Source organism: Saccopteryx leptura, chromosome 3, assembly GCF_036850995.1.
Source record: "Saccopteryx leptura isolate mSacLep1 chromosome 3, mSacLep1_pri_phased_curated, whole genome shotgun sequence".
NCBI lineage: Eukaryota > Metazoa > Chordata > Mammalia > Chiroptera > Emballonuridae > Saccopteryx > Saccopteryx leptura.
The window spans coordinates 241,800,689-241,823,076 of record NC_089505.1 but is presented as its reverse complement, the minus strand read 5'-3'; the positions used below and the strand labels follow the sequence as shown (position 1 = coordinate 241,823,076).

General features: G+C 41.8%; 1 protein-coding gene and 1 long non-coding RNA gene across 2 annotated transcripts; one reads left to right on the top strand and one right to left on the bottom strand.

Annotated features, from left to right (window-relative positions):
* Positions 1-1,871: 1,871 nt before the first annotated feature.
* On the top strand, positions 1,872-17,604 carry POLE4 (DNA polymerase epsilon 4, accessory subunit). Its single transcript, XM_066377893.1, has 4 exons — positions 1,872-2,128; positions 2,833-2,917; positions 3,576-3,617; positions 16,654-17,604. Exons 1-4 carry the CDS (start codon positions 1,877-1,879, stop codon positions 16,665-16,667), a joined length of 393 nt encoding a protein of 130 aa, XP_066233990.1. The 5' UTR covers positions 1,872-1,876; the 3' UTR covers positions 16,668-17,604.
* A 713-nt stretch (positions 17,605-18,317) lies between these two features.
* Positions 18,318-22,174, bottom strand: LOC136400744 (uncharacterized). The gene is made up of 2 exons (XR_010750367.1): positions 21,549-22,174; positions 18,318-21,173 (listed from the first exon to the last, which is right to left on the bottom strand). It is a non-coding gene; the product is annotated as an uncharacterized lncRNA (long non-coding RNA).
* Between the last annotated feature and the right edge of the window lie 214 nt (positions 22,175-22,388).

Here is a 22,388-nt window from a genome sequence, read left to right as displayed (position 1 = left end):
TTTGCACCATCACATAAATATTTTATCACTTACCCTAGCCCCATACTCTTTTCCCTAGTTTTACTATGACTTAACAGAAAGAGGTTTATATTGACCACACAGAATTCTCTGATCAGGAGTATTGAAAGGCCCTACATCGTGTTAAAAGAGGGAATTGTGTTTTACTGTCTTTGAACATCAGTGGCAAAAAAAGCAGAGCAAATAAAGATGAAGGTCAAAAAAGCCACACAGAAAATATTTTTGCATATCAATCCATATAGAATGAAAAGCTAAAATGATCTTTAAAGGCTACAAGGAGAAAATGCAAAAAGGAAATGTCACGTGAAACATTTTATATAATAAACTAATGGTTAAAAACAACTTATCAATACCCTCCTGGGGTAAGAGTTCTATTCAGAAGATGTGTACTCAAAGGAAACCAGAAATACTTTATTTCTGAATTATTTTTAAAAATAATTATATGTGTTGTGTGTTGTTAAAAAATGTCAACTGAATATGTTTTCAAGATGTGTAGGCCTGGGGCTGGTAGCTCAGTTGGTTACAGCTGCTGTGCCCAATACACCAAGGTTGCGGGTTCCATCCCAGGTCAGGCCTATAGAAGAGTTAACCAATGAATGCATAAATAAGTAGAACAAATCAATGTTTCTCTCTTTTGTTCTTCCTCCATCTAAAATCAATAGAAAAGAAAGGAAGGACAGAGGGAGGGAGGGAGAGAGGGAGGAAGGGATAGATTTGAATGGCTTTATTTACCAATTTATTAACTGGGCAGCAGATAGAAAGGAGCTCAAAGAGCTACACAAAATGAGAGGTTGTTATAGGCAGAAGGAGCAGGAACATTAAAGTTGGATTAGGCATAAAAATGAGGTTGGTTATTGCAGTTACGTTCCTGCAGTGGTCCCCAAACTTTTTACACAGGGGGCCAGTTCACTGTCCCTCAGACCGTTGGAAGGCCGCCACCTACAGTGCTCCTCTCACTGACCACCAATGAAAGAGGTGCCCCTTCTGGCGGGGGCGGATAAATGGCCTCGGGGCTGCATGCCTGCTTAGGGGATGACAGGAGTCTCTTAGGCAGATTACTTAACTAGTGCTGATAAGGCAATTCCTGATTGACTAATTAATTTAAGGTTCCATTTCTGGGAAAGCTAAAATTGTCTCAGTTGGTGATGTTGGACTTACCATAACTGACTACATTTTGGGCCTGTTGTCTTATTTTTAAAGTGTTATAGGACAAAATTCAATAAACTCGAAGAGTGTAAAGGGATTCTGTGAACAAAGTTTTAGAAGCAATGCTGTGATGTAACTCATGATTGAGTAACATGGACGCCTTGTGATCGCCATAACGTCATGTTTTACAGCCTCTACGCCGTTTTCTCGAGGTTTCCTGTCTGTATTGACCTTTTTCCATTGCTCCCTGCCAAAGTCCTACCCCTCGGTCAAGAGCTTCTTGCTCTGACGCTGGTCCAAATTGCAAGCCTTCTTCACAATCCTTCCTTCGGGGGAACGTCCGGGCCTCCTTCCGACGCTCGCTCTTCTCAGCCTCGTGTATCAATCAACCTGCGTGACCAAGACTCTTGTGGGCAGGGTCTGGGTTTCTCCAAATCTGAGTGCTCCTCTCGGCACCAGTACGTTCCAGCCACACTTACCAACTTAGGGGCAGTGCCCCGGCTCAACTAGACCGGACGGCACCGGAGGGTTACCGGGAACCAAAGAGAAAGCACCAGTAGTAGTGAGTTGCGACTGGACCTACAAAGCCACCGAACACAACACGGGGATCCAACACTACGGTATCCCCAGGAGCGCCGAGCTGCGTAGGGGCGGGGCCTACGCACGCAAAGGGGCGTGGCCCCACCGCGCTCCGGAAAGGGGTTGGCGCCGCATGCACGCGCAGTTGACGGCCGCGCGCAGCACGCTCGGGGGCCGGATGGCGGCGGCTGCTGGGAGCGGGACGCCCCGCGAGGAGGAGGGGTCCAGTGGGGAGGCCGCGGCCCCGCAGCCGCAAGCTCCGACGAGTGCGCCCGGGGCCCGTCTCTCCAGGCTGCCTCTGGCGCGAGTGAAGGCCTTGGTTAAGGCAGACCCAGACGTGACGCTCGCGGGACAGGAAGCCATCTTCATTCTGGCGCGAGCCGCGGTGCGGCGGGAGCGCGAGGGGCGCAAGGACGGGGCCGGGGGGCGTGGCGAGGGGCGGGCCTTAGCGGCGGCGTGGGCGGGAGTTGTGGGGGTGGAGGAGGCGGAAGAGGAGGGCCCGGGCGGGGCGTGTTGAAGACCGGAAGTGAGGTGTTGGGGCGGGATGGGGAGGTGTGAGTGTAGGAGCTGAAGACAGGGAAAGGATCATGTACATTAGTATTAGTCATTACACCTGTCTCAGCCTGAGGGTGTGGATGACTACTTTTACTTCCATCTCCAGTGTCGACCACAGAATCTGTAGGAATCTCAAGTGAATAAGTGGGGTGGATTTACAAGTGAGGAATGAAGGACGTGGTATGGGCTACCTCGGGAGGGGAATGGGAATAGATCCTTGTGAAGTTAAGGACAACCTTCAGTTTCCCTGAGAACCTACCCAAACATGTGAGCCCCCTTACACTCTTCCCCCTACTCACAAATAGGAGCACTCACAAAAGTGCTATTACCCGTTCATACAGTAGATCCTCAAATAACTTCGTTTTTGTTCAGCATCACTTCCATATAATGTTGATGAGATGCCAAAGGGACTTAACTGTTGTTTATATCACCTAGCCTGTGGTAAAATTGTTCCGGTCATATGGCGTTTTGTTGAAGGTCTTATTAGAACATCAAGTGAGAGCTTACTGTGCACCTCTCCTGTTTGCTTCACAGGAACTGTTTGTGGAGACTATTGCAAAAGATGCCTACTGCTGTGCTCAACAAGGAAAGAGGAAAACCCTTCAGAGGAGAGATTTGGGTAGAGTGTCACTGCGGTATTGGGGGTGGACCTGGGAGGCTGAGTGAAGTTTTCCTTCGTACTGGTTAAGAATCACTATAACATGAAATGTGCCACAGGGTCTCTCTCTCTCTGGTGTTTTCTGCTGGACTGCCACGGTGCTGGAAAACCCTACCTTTAGAGTCTCTCTGCTTTGGATGGCTGGAGGGGTGTTGGTGCACAATGTTAGAGTCTAGCTGTCACCAAAGCTGACTAGACTGCTTTCTGCCGTGTTGTACCAGGCCAATGTGTACAATTCTTTTTCCCCTAGAAACTGGGGGTTTGGTTTCTGACTCTTCTTTCTGGAATGGTAACTGTCATACATGTGTAAGCTTTTGTATATCATATTCTCACTTTGCCTGCTGTGTTACCAGACTCTTTTCTGATGACACTCAGAGCAAAGAGGTTCCCTTCATTGACCTATATTTTCCCAGGCTGTTGTTACTCTTGTAGAGGGAGAGCTGATAGGTAAGACTTAGTGGTGGAATAGAAACGTATCTCAGGATAACAATGGAGCAGATTTTATAAATTCCTGATTTGCATAAAGCCTTTGGTCCCTTCAGAGTGTGGGTTGTGCTTTTTGGGAGCTGATGTCCAAATAACCACAGATAGTCAGGTGTCTCTTCACCTTGTGTTTCAGATAATGCAATAGAAGCTGTGGATGAATTTGCTTTTCTGGAAGGTAAGTTCTCTATCAATGTTTTCAGCTGTCTTCCATACTAATAATCTGAGTTCAAAACCTTGTATAAAGTAAATGCATCATTTTTCCTTGTTTGTGTAGGGATAATTCTTCCGAATTCCTGTTAAAATAGGGAAAACTAACTTGCTAAATCTGATGAGATTTAGGAATTCCAATTCCCCTGGGGAATTAGAACTTCTACCTGAGAATGGCTAATTATAAAGAAATGGGAGTGAAATTAAGACTCCAGTGGAGTTAGTTGGATTCCACAGTTTAATTCCTACATTTATCTCCCCCAGCTTTAAATCTTCCTTCTTCTAATGCTAGAAATCAGAAACAGTTGTCAACATTCAAAGGGTTGCTTCTTGTTTCTTTTCCTTCAACAATCTGTGTTAAATGCTTATTTTCTGTATTGAGAGATTCTGTATTGTCTGTATCTATTTGTTCTTTGGCATTTTAGATGAACTAAATGTGTATTAACTAAATCGTGTTATTGAAACAGCAAATACCTCATTTTAGCTACCTTCTCTCAGAACTGTTTCTACACTTAATTCCTAAATATGATCAGGTTCCTATTCCTCACATGTATTCTGATTGAATGGTTTTGTGAAAGCCATGTACTTTCGCGATACTAAAGTGTCCTCTGTACCTCTTTCAAGCCTCATTACCTTCCGAAATCTTTTCTTGACTTATTTCATTATATTTACCTTTGCTTTGCATCTTAATGTCAACCTAGACCCGTAGCCCTTTGGATATATTCTTTTCAATGTCTTTAAAGATAAATTCCCATGATCAGCTTCAACTATTGTCTTAATTTATAGAATTTTCTTAAGCCTCTCTGTTTATTTACTCATTATTCTTAAAAAGAACCTGTTGCCTAAGGCAGGCAACTTTTTGTGACTAACTTCCTATAAATTTTCTAATAACAAATGTTTGAAGCCTATTTTACCTGCTGCTCATTTTTAATTACCAGATCTTCAGAGATGAATAATATGATCAGATTTGTATTTTAAAGATGTAACAGTAGTGCCCTGTGGCTAATAAATTAATTGAAGGGTGCCCGGAATAGAATTGGAGAGATTTATTTATTTATTTATTTTTTTACAGAGACATAGAGTCAGAGAGAGGGATAGGTAGGGACAGACAGACAGGAACGGAGAGAGATAAGAAGCATCAATCATCAGTTTTTCGTTGCAACACCTTAGTGGTTCATTGATTGCTTTCTCATATGTGCCTTGACCGTGGGCCTTCAGCAGAACGAGTAACCCCTTGCTGAAGCTAGCGACCTTGGGTCCAAGCTGGTGAGCCTTGCTCAAACCAGATGAGCCAGCGCTCAAGCTGGCGACCTCGGAGTCTTGAACCTGGGTCCTCCTCATCCCAGTCCGACGCTCCATTCTGCGCCACTGCCTGGTCAGACAGAATTGGAGAGATTTTACGCAGTTTTCCATCCTAGCCTATCCCATGGTATAGTGCTTATCTTGGATTTTTAATAAATGTCACGTACTGAGTGGTAGATGTGTTTATTTTCATGTTCTGATCCAATAATTTCAGTAATTGAATCCTCTGTCTTATATTAACAGATTGGAATTTTGGCCATTTTAGTGCCTGTGGATTTAGTCACTATTATATTATTTTGTACCAGGTAAAATAAATATTCCTTTTTATTTATTTTTATTTATTTTTTTAAATTATTTTATTTTGTTTTTTAAATTATTTTATTTATTTTTTTGTATTTTTCCGAAGCTAGAAACGGGGAGAGACAGTCAGACAGACTCCCGTATGCGCCTGACTGGGATCCACCGGGCACGCCCACCAGGGGGCGATGCTCTGCCCCTCCGGGGGGTCGCTCTGCCGCGACCAGAGCCACTCTAGCGCCTGGGGCAGAGGCCAAGGAGCCATCCCCAGCGCCCGGGCCATCTTTGCTCCAATGGAGCCTCCGCTGCGGGAGGGGAAGAGAGAGACAGAGAGGAAGGAGAGGGGGAGGGGTGGAGAAGCAGATGGGCGCTTCTCCTGTGTGCCCTGGCCGGGAATGGAACCCAGGACTTCTGCACGCCAGGCCGACGCTCTACCACTGAGCCAACCGGCCAGGGCAAAATAAATATTCTTATGTCTTTAGATGTGTATTTTTTAAGTGGAAAAATATTTTTTTAAATCAAGGCAATGTATATCCATGCCTAAAAATTAAATAGCTACCTAATGGCTTCTAATGAAATGTAGCTGTTGCCCCTTACCCTTTTGTTTCTGTTTTTAACTTTCAGGTGTTTACTTATATATCTAAATAATATGCTTCCTCCTTGATTTACCAATTTCAGATATTATCAATTCCTGCTGTGATAAATGAAGATTTGGTTAACCTGTACTACTTCCTAAGAGCCTTTCCTCCTTTCTGTTTTTTTTGGTAGTTGCATCATTATTTTTAGTTTCTTTGTTACCTTTGCAGTATATATAACACACTAAAATGTTTATTTTTTGTTTTACCTAACTTTCCACATATTTCTTGTCTCCCTACTTTGACAAGTGTGACTGTTACTGTACCTGTCTTTTCTTTCCTGTTTTTAGCTTACTTACAGCTCCCGCTTTGTGTCATCTCAACTTATTCTTTGACATTGGTGAGGCTTATAACATTTATATCATCTTATCAGAATTAAATCTTCCCTGCTTTATCTGTAGGTTGAATGTAGAAGTTGAAGAACAGTACTGTGAATAGTCTTCCTCTGTTCTGTAATACTTTATACAGCTCCCCTCCCTGCAGACAGCTGTTATTAGGCTCTGTAATCTTCTGGGTACTTTAGGCAAATAAATTTATATTTGTATATTCTTTTGTAAGTCTTTCCTGGTAAAATAAAACATGAAGAAAGTAGAATCAGTAAATACTAAAGTGAACAGCATTATAACCACCAACTAGGCTAAGAGATAGAATGTTTTCAGCACCTAGAAGCTCCGTATATATTTCTTCATCATGTCTTCCCATGCCCTGTCCTGACATAACTGTATCCTGACTTTTTGATGATTACTTCCTTGATCATCTTTATAATTTTACCACATAAGCATGCATCCATAAATAACAGGGTTTAGTTTAGTTTTATATATTTTTTGAACTTTCTTTGAATGGAACTAAACTGTAGGTATTCACTGGTCATCATCTATTCCACAGCTGTTTTCTTCAGGTTAATTCCTTGATGAGCTTCATCTTTGTGGTTTCACATGTATCTAGTTTGTTAATTTTCTTTGATATATGGCATGCTGTGACTGTACCACAGTGGAACTATTTTAATGTTGATATTTGGATAATCTTTTTTTGTGTGTAATTATGAACTATTGGCTATGAACATTTTTGTATGTGTTTCTCTGAGGGTGAGTCTGTATGTGTTTGTAAATGTATTTATATATGTTTAAAATTGCTGGGATATAGAATATGTCTGTCTCCCTTTTGTAGGTAGTGCTGAACTTCCTGTATACGTGATTCACATTTGTACCAATAGTGTATGATAATTATCATCACTTCTCATTCTTACCAACACTTGGTATTATCAGAGTTTTTTGATTTTTGTCAGTCTGGTAGGAATGTAAGTCAAAATTATACTGTGGTTTTAATTGACATTGCCCTGATTACTAGTGACATTGAGTATCTTTTCATATGCATGTTTATTTTTTCTGCGGGGGGGTGTGTGTGTGCTGTTTTTCTTTTGGATATTTTATCTTTTTTATTATTTATAATAATATATATATTCTGAATAGAATCTTATTCAATATGTGAGAGACAAATATATTTTCCTGATTCATGGTTTTCATTTTCACTCTGTATAGATAGTGCTATTTGTGTCCTGTTTAATAAATTTTTCTGTAACCCAAGGTCATGAAGACATTCTCCTATATGCTAAAGTATTTATAGTTGTCTTTCCTAAAACTAGAGTTGGCTTTTTATCAGTTGGATTAAGGGTAGAGGTCCAGTTTCTTCTTTTTTCCTTCTTATTTGGATATCCACTTGTCCATATCGTTTTCTCTGCAGTTCTATTATAAATCAAGCCTCTTTCTGGCTTATTGTTATCTCCTGTTGATCTGTTTGTCTATTCCCATGTCAGTGCCACACTGTCTCAATTATAGTAGCTTTATTCAAGACAGCAAATCCACCTTGTTCTTTTCTTTTAGAGAGAGGGAGGGAGATAAAGTTGGGGTCATGGGGGAAGTGGAAAGCAACTTGTAGTGGTTGCTTCCTCTATATGCCTTGGCTGGGCAAGCCCAGGGTTTCATACTGGTGACCTCAGCATTCCAGGTCAAGGCTTTATCCACTGTGCCACCAAAGTTCAGTCCCACCTTGTTCTTTAAGTGTTTCGTAGGTTTTTGATTCTTTACATCTTCATGTATATTTTAGAATCTGCTTGTCAAATTTCCCAAGAAGAAATATTGATGTGGGTGACATTCATTCTGTAGATTATTTTGGGGGAGAAATGATCTCTTTCAATAGTGAATTTTCCAGTCCGTGCACAATGGTATATTATTTCATTTATTTAGATCTTTAATTATTTTTTTTTATTTTTAGCAACAGAGACAGAGAGAGGGACAGATAGGGACAGGCAGGCAAGAAGGGAGAGAGATGAGAAGCATCGATTCTTTGTTGTGGCTCTTTAGTTCATTGATTACTTTCTCATATGTGCCTTGACCAGGGGGCTACAGCAGACTGAGTGACCCCTTGCTCAAGCCAGAGACCTTGGGCTTCAAGTCAGCAACCTTTGGGCTTCAAGCCAGCGACCATGGGTCATGTCTGTGATCCCTTACTCAAGCCAGTGACCCTGTGCTCAAGCTGGTGAGCCTGTGCTCAAGCCGGTGACCTTGGGGTTTTGAACTTGGTCTTCTGTGTCACAGTCCAATGCTCTATCCACTGTGCCACCACCTGGTCAGGCTATTTAGATCTTTAATTTTTTTAAATTAAGTTTTTTATTTTAACTGAAGAAATCTTGACATATACTGTTAGATGTTTTCCTCTAAGTACTTAATACTTTTAATGCTATTTGTTAGTGGTATCTTTCCAAAAATACCATTTTTAACATAACTGCTAGTATACAGAAATAGAATTGATTTCATATGTTAATTTTGCACATAATCTCTTCAACTTTAATTAATTTTAATGATTTATCTGTTCATTCTTCTGGATTTTCTTACTCACATAGTAATATGTGCCAGTAATGACAATCTTGTGAAGTTCTTTTTAATTCTTGTATTTTATGTTTTCTTACCATACTGTACTGGCTAGGATCTCCAGTAGTGTTGAGTAGAAGTAGTGATGCCAAGCATCTTGATGTCAGAGGGGAAGCTTTCAATGTTTTCCCAATAATTATGCTTCTTATAAGTTTTGTGGATTGTCAGATTGAAAAGGCTGCATCATGTTTATGAGAGAGATTGGAATTTTTTCATACTATATGTGGGCCTTACACAAATTAGTTGGAGAATATACCTTTTTTTATCTGTTCTCTGGAAAACTTTTTGTAAGCTTAAACTGATTTTTTTTAAAGACTAATTCATTGATTTTAGAGAGAAAGGATGGGAGAGAGAGAGAGACAGGAACATCAACCTGTTGCTGGATGTGTTCTGACCGAGGATTGAACCTCTGCATTCGGGATAATGCTCTGACCAAATGAACTTTCTGACCAGGGCAAGAATGACATTGAATGTTTGGTAGAATTCACCAAGGCAACTCTCTAGGCCTGGAATTTTTTGTGGGAAGATTTTTGATTACTGATCACATTTTTTGAATGGTTTTAAAACTTTTCTGGTCCTCTTTATATTTGTGAGACAAACCCCTCCCACCCTCAGGAGTTAAAATTTCTCTAAGAATTTGTATATTTCATCAAAATTTTTGAATTTATTGGCATAAAGTTTTCCATAGTTTACTTTTGTTATCTTTGCAATGTATATAAGGTATTTATTGATATCCCCTTTTTTTGTTTTGTTTGTTTGTTTTTGTTTTTGTTTTTTTACAGAGACACAGAGTCAGAGAGAGGGTTAGATAGGGACAGAGAGGAACAGAGAGAGATGAGAAGCATCAATTATTAGTTCTTCTTTGCACCTTAGTTGTTCATTGATTGCTTTCTCATATGTGCCTTGACCGTGGGCCTTCAGCAGAACGAGTAACCCCTTGCTTGAGCCAGCGACCTTGGGTCCAAGCTGGTGAGCTTTGCTCAAACCAGATGAGCCAGCGCTCAAGCTGGTGACCTCGGGGTCTCGAACCTGGGTCCTCTGCATCCCAGTCTGACGCTCTATCCACTGCGCCACCGCCTGGTCAGGCGATATCCCTCTTTTTATTTTTTGAATTATCAGGACCTTTTTTCTTTTTCCCTGATCACTTTCACTAGAGGTTTGACAATTTTCTTAATCTTTTCAAATACCACTCCTTGGCTTTGTTGATTCTCTCTAAGACATATTTTTGTTTTATATTTCAACAGTTTCTGCTCTTTATTATTTTTTTCTTTTACTTTTCTTGGAGTTTAGTTTGCTGCTCTTTTCCAACTTTATGAGATTTTTAGCTTGTTAATTTTTAGGCTCTTTCTTTACAATATACACTCTAAGTTATGAATTTTCCACTAGGCTGTGGTTTGGTTGCATCTCTCAAGTTTGATTTTTTGTTGTGTTGTTTTTGGGTTTTTTTTAGAGAGAGGAAGAGGGATAGAGAGAGAGAAGCATTCATTTGTTGTTACACCTAGTTATGCATTCACTAGTTGGTCTCTTACGTGCCCTGACCCAGGATTGAACCCACAACCTTGATGTTTCAGGATAACACTCTAAACAACGGAGCTAACCGGCCAGGGTCTCACAAGTTTTACTAGATAATATTTTTATTATTATTTGGTTTGAAATATTTTTTAATTGCCTTTTTTGGCCTTGGATTATTTAGATAAATATTTCTTAATTTTCAAAAGTCTGAGATTTTTATAGTTATCTTTTTTGTTGTTAATAATAAGTGCATTATTTTCAGAAAATGTACTTTATTATTTCTATCCTTTGGAATATTTGAAACTTGTGTTATGGCCCCAGTATATAGTCAGCTTGTGAATGTTCTGTGTGTTCCTGAAGAAAAGGTGTTTCTGTAGTTGTTGGGTACAATGTCAAGTTTGGTTATTGTGGAGTTCAGATTTTTCTGTGTTTTTATTGAATTTCTCTTTTTTTTTTTTTTTTTTTTTTTTTCATTTTTCCAAAGCTGGAAACGGGGAAGACAGTCAGACAGACTCCCACATGCGTCCGACCGGAATCCACCTGGCATGCCCACCAGGGGGCGATGCTCTGCCCCTCTGGGGCTTCGCTCTGTTGCATCCAGAGCCACTCTAGCGTCTGGGGCAGAGGCCAAGGAGCCATACCCAGCGCCCGGGTCATCTTTGCTCCAATGGAGCCTCGGCTGTCGGAGGGGAAGAGAGAGACAGAGAGGAAGGAGAGGGGGAGGGGTGGAGTAGCAGATGGGCGCCTCTCCTGTGTGCCCTGGCCGGGAATTGAACCTGGGACTCCTGCACACCAGGCCGATGCTCTACCGCTGAGCCAACTGGCCAGGGCCGAATTTCTCATTTCATCTTATTTCATCAATTTTTGAGAGTTGTGTATTAATGTGTACTATGATTGTGGACTATTTCTATGATATTTCTGGTTTGGTTTTTTAAAAAATATATATTATAAAACCATGTGAGTAGGTATATATACATTTTAATATTGTAGTATATTATTAGTATTTAAGTCTTTATATTTATAAATTGACCATTATATTTCTGGTAGTGTTTTTTGTCTTAAAGTCTATTCTATTTAATGTTATTAAAGCTTACCAGCTTGGTTTTTTGTTTTTTATTATTTACATTGTATATATTTTCTATTTTTTAAGTGTTTTTATTTATTTATTATTTTTTTTTACAGAGACAGAGAGAGAGTCAGAGAGGATAGATAGGGACAGACAGACAGGAACAGAGAGATGAGAAGCATCAATCATTAGTTTTTCGTCACATGTTGCAATACCTTAGTTTTCATTGATTGCTTTCTCACATGTGCCTTGACCGCGGGTCTTCAGCAGACTGAGTAACCCCTTGCTCGAGCCAGCGACCTTGGGTTGAAGCTGGTGAGCTTTTGTTCAAACCAGATGAGCCTGCGCTTAAGCTGGTGACCTCGGGGTCTCGAACCTGGGTCCTCTGCATCTCAGTCTGACGCTCTATCCACTGTGCCACCGCCTGGTCAGGCTGTTTTCTATTTTTTATTTATATTTTTACCTTTCCATGTCTTTGAAAATAGTATATAATTGTATTATTTTTTTAAAATTCAGACTAACAGTCTTTTTTTTTGTGTGTGTGACAGAGACAGAGACAGAGAACGGGACAGCTAGGGATGACAGACAGAAAGGAGAGAGACGAGAAGCGTCAATTCTTTGTTGCAGCTCCTTAGTTGTTCATTGATTGCTTTCTCGTATGTGTCTTAACTAGGGGGCTACAGCAGAGCGAATAACCCCTTGCTCAAACCAGCAACCCTGGGCTTCAAGCCAGTGACCATGGGGTCATGTATATCAGTGATTTTCAACCTTTTTTGAGCCGCGACACATTTTTTACATTTACAAAATCCTGGGGCACACCACCTACCAAAATGACACTCTAACACAGTACATATTATACATATAGTTAATAATATAGTTTCTAAATGTATTTATATTCACTTAGTGTGAAACCTGGGCCTGTTTTGATGAACACAAAAGGGATATCCTGGCAGAAACAGTAGAAAGACACACACGAAGCTCTTCCTCAACAGTTCTCAGTCTTTCTCTGTTTTTAGTTTTTATCACAGTCAAGCTTGAGAAGCTAAGCTCACATAGATATGTGGTTGAAAACGGGAGCAATGTCAAAATAGCTTTGTTGGCCAGAATGGGAAACTCCTTGGCAACAGATAACCAAAAACTGTCCAAAGAAAGATTAGCAAACTTTAGCTTTATTTATTTATTTATTTATTTATTTATTTATTTATATTTTTCTGAAGCTAGAAACGGGGAGAGACAGTCAGACTCCCTCATGCACCTGACCGGGATCCACCCAGCACACCCACCAGGGGGCGATGTTCTGCCCTTCCGGGGGGGGGGGGGTCGCTCTGCCGAGACCAGAGCCACTCTAGCACCTGGGGCAGAGGCCAAGGAGCCATCCCCAGCGCCTGGGCCATCTTTGCTCCAGTGGAGCCTCGGCTGCGGGAGAGGAAGAGAGAGACAGAGAGGAAGGAGAGGGGGAGGGGTGGAGAAGCAGATGGGTGCCTCTCCTGTGTGCCCTGGCCGGGAATGGAACCTGGGACTTCTGCACACCAGGCCGACGCTCTACCACTGAGCCAACCGGCCAGGGCTCCAATCTTTAGCTTAAAATTAGATAACATTGTGATGCTCGGTGGGGGCCTCTTTTAAAAAGAAAAAGGTCAAATATCTATATACATCATCAGGATAGACATAACCAGCTGAGGCTGAGGCTTCATCTAGTGGTGGCAACATTTACCTCCAGTCCTGACCAGAATTAGAAATCGGGACCATGGGGAGGAGTAGCAGCTTCAACTGCTTGCCACAGCCACACAATGACAAGTGCGCGGCAGCCCGAGTGGGGACCTTCCTGGGTGTTGGATGAGAGGCGGCCTACTATTGGTTCATCGCTAGTGGTTGGGATGAATCCTAGAAGGTGATTGGTCAGTGAGCATTCCCTGTGCCTCCACTCTTCCTGTCTGCTGATAGCTGGAGGGATTGTGAGGGGAATCTTTATGTTCGGATGGAGGCGGCTGGCGGCAGGCCGGATAAATAGCCTCCGCGGGCCATATCCAGCACACAGGCCGTAGTTTGGGGACCCATGTTTAATTTTCCCACGGCACACCTGACCATGTCTCATGGCACACTAGTGTGCCACGGCACACTGGTTGAAAAACACTGATGTATATGATCCCATGCTCAAGCCAGCAACCTCGTGCTCAAGCTGGTAAGCTTGTCTCAAGCCAGATAAGCCCACACTCAAGCCGACGACCTTGGGGTTTCAAACCTGGGTCCTCTGTGTCCCGGTCTGACACTCTATCCACTGTGCCATTGCCTGGTCAGGAGGGACTAACAGTCTTTAATGGGCACACACTTAGGTAATTTGTATTTGATGTAATTAGTGATATATATGGGTGTAAGCCTACTATCTCGTTTTGTGCAATTTGTCTTGTCTGTGTTTTATTTTTCATCTCCATTTTTTGCCCCCTTAAAAAAATTATTTTTAGAACTTGATGGATTTTAGAGAGAGGAGAGGGAGAGGGAGAGAAAGGGTGGGGAGGAGCGGGAAACGTCAACTCATAGTAGTTGTTTCTCATATGTGCCTTGACCAGGCAAGCCCCAGGTTTCAAACCAAGAACCTTAGCATTCCAGATTGATGCTTTATCCACTGTGCTACCACAAGTCAGGCTGCCCCCCCCCCCCATTTTTTTTTTTGCATTTTTCCGAAGCTGGAAACGAGGAGGCAGTCAGCCAGACTCCCGCATGTGCCCGACCGGGATCCACCTGGCATGCCCACCAGGGGGCGATGCTGTGCCCATCTGGGGTGTCGCTCTGTTGCATCCAGAGCCACTCTAGCGCCTGAGGCAGAGGCCACAGAGCCATCCCCAGCACCTGGGCCATACTCGCTCCAGTGGAGCTTCAGCTGCAGGAGGGGAAGAGAGAGACAGAGAGGAAGGAGAGGGGGAGGGGTGGAGAAGCAGATGGGCGCTTCTCCTGTGTGCCCTGGCCGGGAATTGAACCCGGGACTCCTGCACGCCAGGCCGACGCTCTACCACTGAGCCAACCGGCCAGGGCTACATTTGGTTTTTTTGTAGTTTTACTTTGGGATATCTAGGTGTAGATTTCTTACATAGTCTGATTAGAGTTGTTAAATCTGTGACCTGTCCTGGAGAATTCTTAGTCAATAACTGTTGAAATATTGGCTCTGCTTTGTTTTTTCTATCTCCTTTCTCTTTGAGATTCCCACTAAACAGATGTTAAGCTCAACCATAATTTTGCCTTTCTGTGATGTAATCTGTGTAATTTTTCTGACCTTCTCCTTCAAACTTTTCTGTTGATTTATTTTAGTTTCAGGGTTGTTGTTTTTTACATTTTCAGTTCTGTAAATTTTATTTTATTTTTATTTATTTTTTTACAGAGAGAGAGAGTCAGAGGGATAGATAGGGACAGATAGACAGGAACGGAGAGAGATGAGAAGCATCAATCATCAGTTTTTCGTTGTGACACCTTAGTTGTTCATTGATTGCTTTCTCATATGTGCCTTGACTGTGGGCCTTCAGCAGACCAAGTAACCCCTTGCTTGAGCCAGCGACCTTGGGTCCAAGCTGGTGAGCTTTGCTCAAACCAGATGAGCCTGCGCTCAAGCTGGTGACCTTGGGGTCTCGAACCTGGGTCCTCCGCATCCCAGTTCAATGCTCTATCCACTGTGCCACCACCAAGTCAGGCTATTTGGTTATTTTTTAAGTGTATTTTGTCACTTTATTTTGGTGATATTTTCTGCATGCATTTTGAAGCCTGCATTTTATTTATTTAAACATAGTAACACAATTGTTTTATAGTTTGTATCCAATCCAATTTCCCAGCCTTTTGAAGCATTTTTGGAATTTTACTTTATTTTTTATTTAGTTTTAGAAAGGAAGGGGGAGAGAGGGAGAGAGAGAGAAACATCGATTTGTACCACTTATTTATGCATTCATTGTTTGATTCTTGTATGTGCCCAGACTGGGGGTCGCATCTGTCACTTTGGCGTGTGGGGATAGCACTCAAATCAACTGAGCTAACAGGCCAGGGCTCATAGAACATTTTTGTTTGTGTTTGTTTATTGTTTCTATTGGTAATATCTCATGGGCTGTTTTCTCTGTATATCTAGTTATATAACTATATTGCTCATTGGACTTGAAAAAAGCATTTGTTAGATAATTTAAGGCCTGTATGATGAATTTTTTTACCTGGAGACTATTTTACTGTGAGCACGAGGGGGACTAGATGTTACGGTGGGATTCCCCTAAAGCCCAGAGTGCGTAAAGCTTTACCGTGGGGAGCTGGCATTTTCAGGAGCTCCTCTAGTTCTGCAGATACTTCCTTCAGTTCTTTAGAAGAGAGCCCTCCGGTATTTTCCTGTTAAGTTAGGTTTAAATTCTTGTTTTCTGGTAGCGCTTCATTCAGGGACATTTGTGGGGAGAAGGACAAGCTTTGTCTGTTTCTTTCCGTCATTCCTGGTGTCTGAGTCTGCAGCCACCCCAGGGTCTCCTAGGCAGAGGGCCCCCACCTCTGCTGCAGCTCTGTGTTCATTCTAGGCCCATGTTCCCTCTACACCATTTATAAACATACTGAAGTCAGATTCCTGTTACTCAGCTTTTTGTTGAAAGTTCTTAAATGCTGATGGAGGGGACCCCCCCCCCCTTGTTTGTTGTAGATCAAGACTTTTTTTTTTAAAGACTTTATTCATTTTAGACAGGAGAGAGAGAGAGAGAGAGAGAAGGGAGGAGCAGAAAGCATCAACTCCCATATGTGCCTTGACCAGGCAAGCCCAGGGTTTTGAACCAGCGACCTCAGCATTCCAGGTCGATGCTTTATCCACTGCGCCACCACAGGTCAGGCAAGACTTTTTTTTTTTAAATGGAATCCTAGATAGGAGGGCATAGAAACTTGTGGTTTCAGCATCACATCATGAACTGGAACTTTCTCAAAAAATTGTAAACTCTTTGCTTAGAGAACTTATCTTATGTATTTTGTATCACTCATTCCTTGTATGGTCTCCACAAATGTTCGTTAACTAACACAACAACTTATTGGGTCTATTCCCACCTCTAATTCTAAGTCTCAGACTAGAATGTTTAATTCCCAACCACCCGCCCTCTGTACTGACATGTTTTCCCCCAAATCTTTTGGATGTACACTCTTCAAAACAAATATTTTGGTCACTGAGAACTGCCAGCCCCAGAACACCTCCACCTTCACCTGGCCCGTTTGTTACCCTCACCCTGCTCTCGAGACCCTTGCTTTATACACTGCTCTTTGTCGTTTTAGGTACTTTGGATTGATTGCGGTGCCAGGCACCTCTGAGCATTCACCTGTCCTCCAGCCAGCCCTCTCCAGGCCTCAGCTTTGAAGAACAGAGTCCTTGAAAGCCGCACCTACATACTGTTTCTGCTCTAACTTCATCTAAGCCAGAATAAATGGAGATCTCACCTGTTAGTTTTTCTACACAAGGTCTTCCACTGCTGTGTCTTCCATTTCCAGTCTGAGTGCAGCTGCTGCTGCTTGAGGCAGAGACAAAGAAAATGATGTGTGTAGGTTGCTTGATGAGTGGTAGGGAACCAGAATAAAGGCCTCTGATCAACTGCAAGCTAGTGTATTTCATAGCCTTGCCGTTCTCCCACCATGACCAGAGCTACTGTGCTCAGTCACAGACCTTCCTGATCTTCTGTGCCAGCCACTCAGCCCTGTCTTTTCATTTGTTTGTTCTTCATTTCTCCATCATGTCACCAGAATCTGGTTCCAAAATTTACTGGACACCACTTAAGATCTTCATAAATTCAGATAAATGTGATCCAAGATTTAAAACTAATTAAAACAGCTTTGTTTGGATATAATTCACATACCATACAATTCACCCATTTTAAGTATATATAAAATATTTCAGTAGTTTTTTGTATATTTACAAATATGTACAACTATTACCAGACTTTTAGAACATTTTCATGAGTGGAATCTGGTATTTTGTGTCTGGCTTTCATATAATGTTTTCAAGGTTTATCTATGTGATAGCATGTATCAGTACCAATTCCTTTTTTTTTTAGTTTTTAATTATAAAATATACATAACAAAATTCACCATTTAAACCATTTTTAAGTGTACGGTTTTGTGGCATTAAGTACATTCAGTGTTGTGCAGCCATTACCATCATTCATCTCTGGAACTTCTTGTCTTCGCAAATTGAAACTGTACCCATTAAATAATAACTTCCCACTCTCCCCTCCTCCAGTCTCTGGCTAAATTTTGTCTTTTTGAGGGGAAAGTATGGGTGACATGGCAGGAAGGAGGTAGAATATTTAGGATGTACTGGTTAAGGAAAGCAGCAGAAAGCCCTGGACAGTGGGTCTTAAATGTTTTTGGATCGTGGACTGAAGATACCGAGTTTGTAGGTATCCCTAGGGAAAGGCACAGATGGTCCCGTAATGTTTCGTAAATCAACTATTTTGTGATAATACTAGATTTACAACAAAGTTGCAGAGATAGTGCTGAGTTCTTGTATGTTCCTCATATGGTTCCCTGTTAACCTCTTACATTGCCTGGTATGTTTGTTAAAACTAAGAAACTGACGTTTACATGTTACTATTATTTTTTTTTAGATTTTATTTATTGATTTTTAGGAGAAGAGAGAGAGAAAGGGAGAGAAGGAAAGAGGGTGGAGAAAGGGAGCAGCAGGAAGCATCAACTTATAGCAAGCCCAGGGTTTCAAACTGGAAACCTCAGTGTTCCAGGCGGACACTTGGTCCATTGTGCCGCCACAGGTCAGGCTTATGTGTTACTATTAACTCCAGACTTTGGCTTTTTTCAATTCTCCCATTGATATGTTTTTTGTTCCAAGATCCAGTTCAGGCTACTTCATTTTATTCACTTGTCATGTCTCTCCAGTCTCCTCTGACCTGTGACAATTTCTCATTCTTTCCTCATTTTTGTGACCTGCCCTGGTGATCCTGTAGAATGTCCCCAACATGAGTATTTCCCATGATTAGTCTCATAACTTTTCATATACTTTCAGGGGTTACATAGACCTCTGAGGCCTCCTACTATTGCAAATGGGAATATAAAAGGGCACGTTGGCCTTTTAAAAAGATAAATTAGGTTGCAGCCCATTAGTAGGACATGAAATTGATGTAGCATATTGCCATTGGCATTTTAACGTAACAAATTGAAAGCATCAGAGTGTTGGGTAAGGATAAGTAGTAAATTTTTGCTTCATTTATATGTGTACACTAGGCTACTGTGTAAAATGTATGTGGTGGGCAGACTTGGCCTCCATTGCCTTCCCCCTGGTATCATACCTGTGAATGTGTCATGTTACGTGGCAAAGGGGATGTTGCCAGTGTACAGGCATACCTCGGATACTGCGGGTTCAGTTCCTAACCACTGCAATAAAGCAGATACTGCAATAAAGGGAGTCACATGCGTTACTTGGTTTCACAGTGCATATAGAAGTTATGTTTACACTATACTGTAGTCTTTTTATTTGCGACAGAGATGGAGAAAGGGATAGAGATGAGAAGCATCAGGTCTTCGTCGCAGCACCTTAGTTGTTCATTGATTGCTTTCTGATATGTGCCTTGACCGGGGGACTACAGCAGAGCAAGTGACCCATTGCTCAAGCCAGCAACCCCGAGCTCAAGCCAGCGACCTTGGGGTTTCAAACCTGGGTCCTCTGCATCTCCGTCTGATGCTCTATCCACTGCATCACCACCTTGTCAGGCTATACTGTAGTCTCTTAAGTGTGCAATAACAGTATATCTAAAAAAATAATGTACATATTTTCATTTAAAAATACTGCTAAAATATGCTAACCACATCTGAGCCTTCGGCAAATCCTAATCTTTGCTGGTGGAGAGTCCTGCATGTTGATGGCTGCTGACCAAGCGGGGTAGTGGTTGCCAAAGGTTGGGGTGGCTGTGACAATTTTTTATTTTTTATTAAGTGAGAGGCCAGGAGGCAGAGAGACAGACTTCTACATGTACCCTGACCAGAATCCACCAGCAATCCCCATATGGAGCATATGGAGGGGATGCTCTGACCATCTGGGGCCACTGCTCCATTGCTTGGTAACCAAGCTATTTTTAGTACCTGATATGAGGCCATGGTGCCATCCTCAGCACCCTGAGGCCAACTTGCTCTAACTGATGCGAGGTGCCATCCTCAGTGCCCTGGGGCCAACTTGTTCATTCAAGCGGTGGGAGGGAAAAAGAGAGAGAAGGGAAGGCATGGAGAAGCAGATGGTTGCTTCTGTGTGACCTGACTGGAATCAAACACGGGACTTCCACATGCTGGGCCAATGCTCTACCACTGAGCCAACTGGCCAGGGAGACAATTTCTTAAAGACAACAAGGACGCTTGCTGCATTCTCCCTTTCATGAACGATTTCTCTGTAGCATGCAAATCTGTTTGATAGCATTTTAACCACAGTAGGACTTTCAGAATTGAAATCTTGCTTCTGCTTTACAACTAAATTTATGTAATTTTCTAAATCCTTTGTTGTTATTTTAAGAACTTTCACAGCATCTTCACCAAGAGTAAATTCTATTTCAAGAAACCTTTTGCTCATCCATAAGCAACTCCATCGGTTAAAGATTGATCATGAGATTGCAGCAATCAGTCACATCTTTAGTCTCCACACCTAATTTTGGTTCTCGTGTGATTTCTACTGTCTGTGATTGCTTTTTCCACTGAAGTCTTGAAGTTACTATAACAAATATAATAAGAATGAAAAAGTTTAAAATATTGTGAGAATTACTAAAATGTTGCACAAAGCCATGAAGTGGGCAAATGCTGTTGGAAAAAGAGCCCATAGGCTTGCTCCATGCAGGGGTTGTCACAAACTTTCAATTTGTAAAAGCTCAGTATCTGTGAAGCACAATGAAGTGAAAAGCAATAAAACTAGGAATTCCTGTAATTAAGGTTACTAATCTGTTGACTTTAAAATAGATTATCCTAGATTATCTTGGCAGGCCCAAAGTAACCACAGAAGCCCTTAAAAGCAGAGCTTTCTCCTGGGTGAGGGTATAAGAGGAAGAATAGAGATGTGGTAGAAGAGATTGTCAGATTCAAAGCATAAAAGATTTGACCCATTCTTGCTGGCTTCGAAGATGGAGAAGGCCATAAACCAAGGAATGTGGGAAGCCTTTAGAAGCTTAGGAAAACCTTCAGCTGACAATGAGCAAAGACTTCAGTCCCACAGCTGCCTTGAACTGAATTCTGCCAGTAACATGGTATTGGAAATGGATTATTCCCTACAGCCTCCAGATAGAGCCAGGCCAGTTGACGCTTTCTTTCACTTTGACCTTGTGAGACCGTGAGCACAGAATCCAGCCACACTGTCAGACTCATGACCTGCAGAACTGAGAAAATAAATGAGTGTTGTTTTAATCTGCTGAGTTTGTGATAATGATGTATTTCTTACTGTGTAGTTAAGGTAAAAAAAAAACAAACTGGAAAATAACCGCTGTAGTGGTAAGGATCCTGGATAGGGGTCAAGAGGTCGATTTTCATCTAGCCACGCCCACTACCTTAGATCACACTGTTAATTACCATATTTCCCATGTATAAGATGCACCTTAATTTTAGGGCTTGAAAGTTGAAAAAAAATGTATTACATAAAATTATTGAACTCAAGTTTTATTCATCATAAAATTCATACAACTCCTCATCACTGTCAAAACTTCTATCCATTAGCTTGTCTTCATCTGTGTCTGATGATGAATCACTGTCTTCAACTATGAGTGCAAAAACAAGCGCAAAAAAGTGGGAAATGCAAGTAAAAAAAAATCTACAACCACCTAGTTTTTTTTTGTTTTTTGTTTTTTGTATTTACCGGGATCCACCCGGCACGCCCACCAGGGGCGACGCTCTGCCCACCAGGGGGCGATGCTCTGCCCCTCCGGGGCGTTGCTCTGCCGCGACCAGAGCCACTCTAGACCAGAGCCACTCTAGCGCCTGGGGCAGAGGCCAAGGAGCCATCCCCAGCGCTCGGGCCATCTTTGCTCCAATGGAGCTTTGGCTGCGGGAGGGGAAGAGAGAGACAGAGAGGAAGGAGGGGGGGGGGTGGAGAAGCAAATGGGCGCTTCTCCTGTGTGCCCTGGCCGGGAATCGAACCCGGGTCCCCCGCACACCAGGCCGACGCTCTACCGCTGAGCCAACCGGCCAGGACCCACCCAGTTTTTAGACCCCAAAGTCTTTGGAAAAAAGCGTGTCTTATACGTGGGGAAATACGGTACTTACAATTCTCATATTTTGTCTCTTGTCAATTGAGTGGGTTATTCTAAATAAAGTTTCTTCCACATGATGTGTTTTTCTTTTATGAAATGCCTTTTTTTTTTTTTTTTTTTACCCTGGCAAAATTTACCTCTTTAGTGTATAGTTCTATGAGTTTTGGTAAATGCATAAAATCACCATGTTAATCAAAGTATAGAACAGTTGTATCATCAGAAAAATTCCTTCATGCTAGTCCTCTCCTACCTTCCTAGTGCCCCAGCCCCTGGCAACCACTGATCTGTTGAATGCACCTTGTTGTTTGCCTTTATGAATGGAATCAGACAGTATGTAGAGTTTTGAATCTGACTTCTTTAATTTAGCATAATGCATTTGAAATTCACTATGTTATTATGTATCAGTAGTTCCTTTTCATTACTGAGTAGTGTTCCATTGTATAATATATATATACCATTGTTCTGTTGATCCATTTCCCAATCAAGGGATATTTGGGTCGTATCTAGGTTTTGGTAATTATTAATAAAGCCATTATAAACATTTTGTAAAGGTTTTGGTGTGAATGTAAGTTTTCATTTCTCTTGAGTAATTACATAGGTGTAGGAATGCTGGATCTTATTGTAAATGGATGTTTGTTTAATTTTTAAAGAAATTGCTCAACTGTTTTCCAAAGTGGCTGTACATTTTGCATTTATAGCAGAAGTTTTTGAGAACTCCAGGTACTCTGCTAGCAGTTGTAATTAACTTGAAAAATTGTTGTTGTTGTTTTTTTTTTTTCTGAAGCT

Excerpts from the sequence above, each read along its gene's own strand:
- POLE4 (XM_066377893.1), top strand. The coding sequence starts at position 1,877 with ATGCACGCGCAGTTGACGGCCGCGCGCAGCACGCTCGGGGGCCGGATG. Across the intron at positions 2,129-2,832 it reads TCATTCTGGCGCGAGCCGCG|GAACTGTTTGTGGAGACTAT; the intron begins GTGCGGCGGGAG and ends TTTGCTTCACAG. Across the intron at positions 2,918-3,575 it reads CCTTCAGAGGAGAGATTTGG|ATAATGCAATAGAAGCTGTG; the intron begins GTAGAGTGTCAC and ends CTTGTGTTTCAG.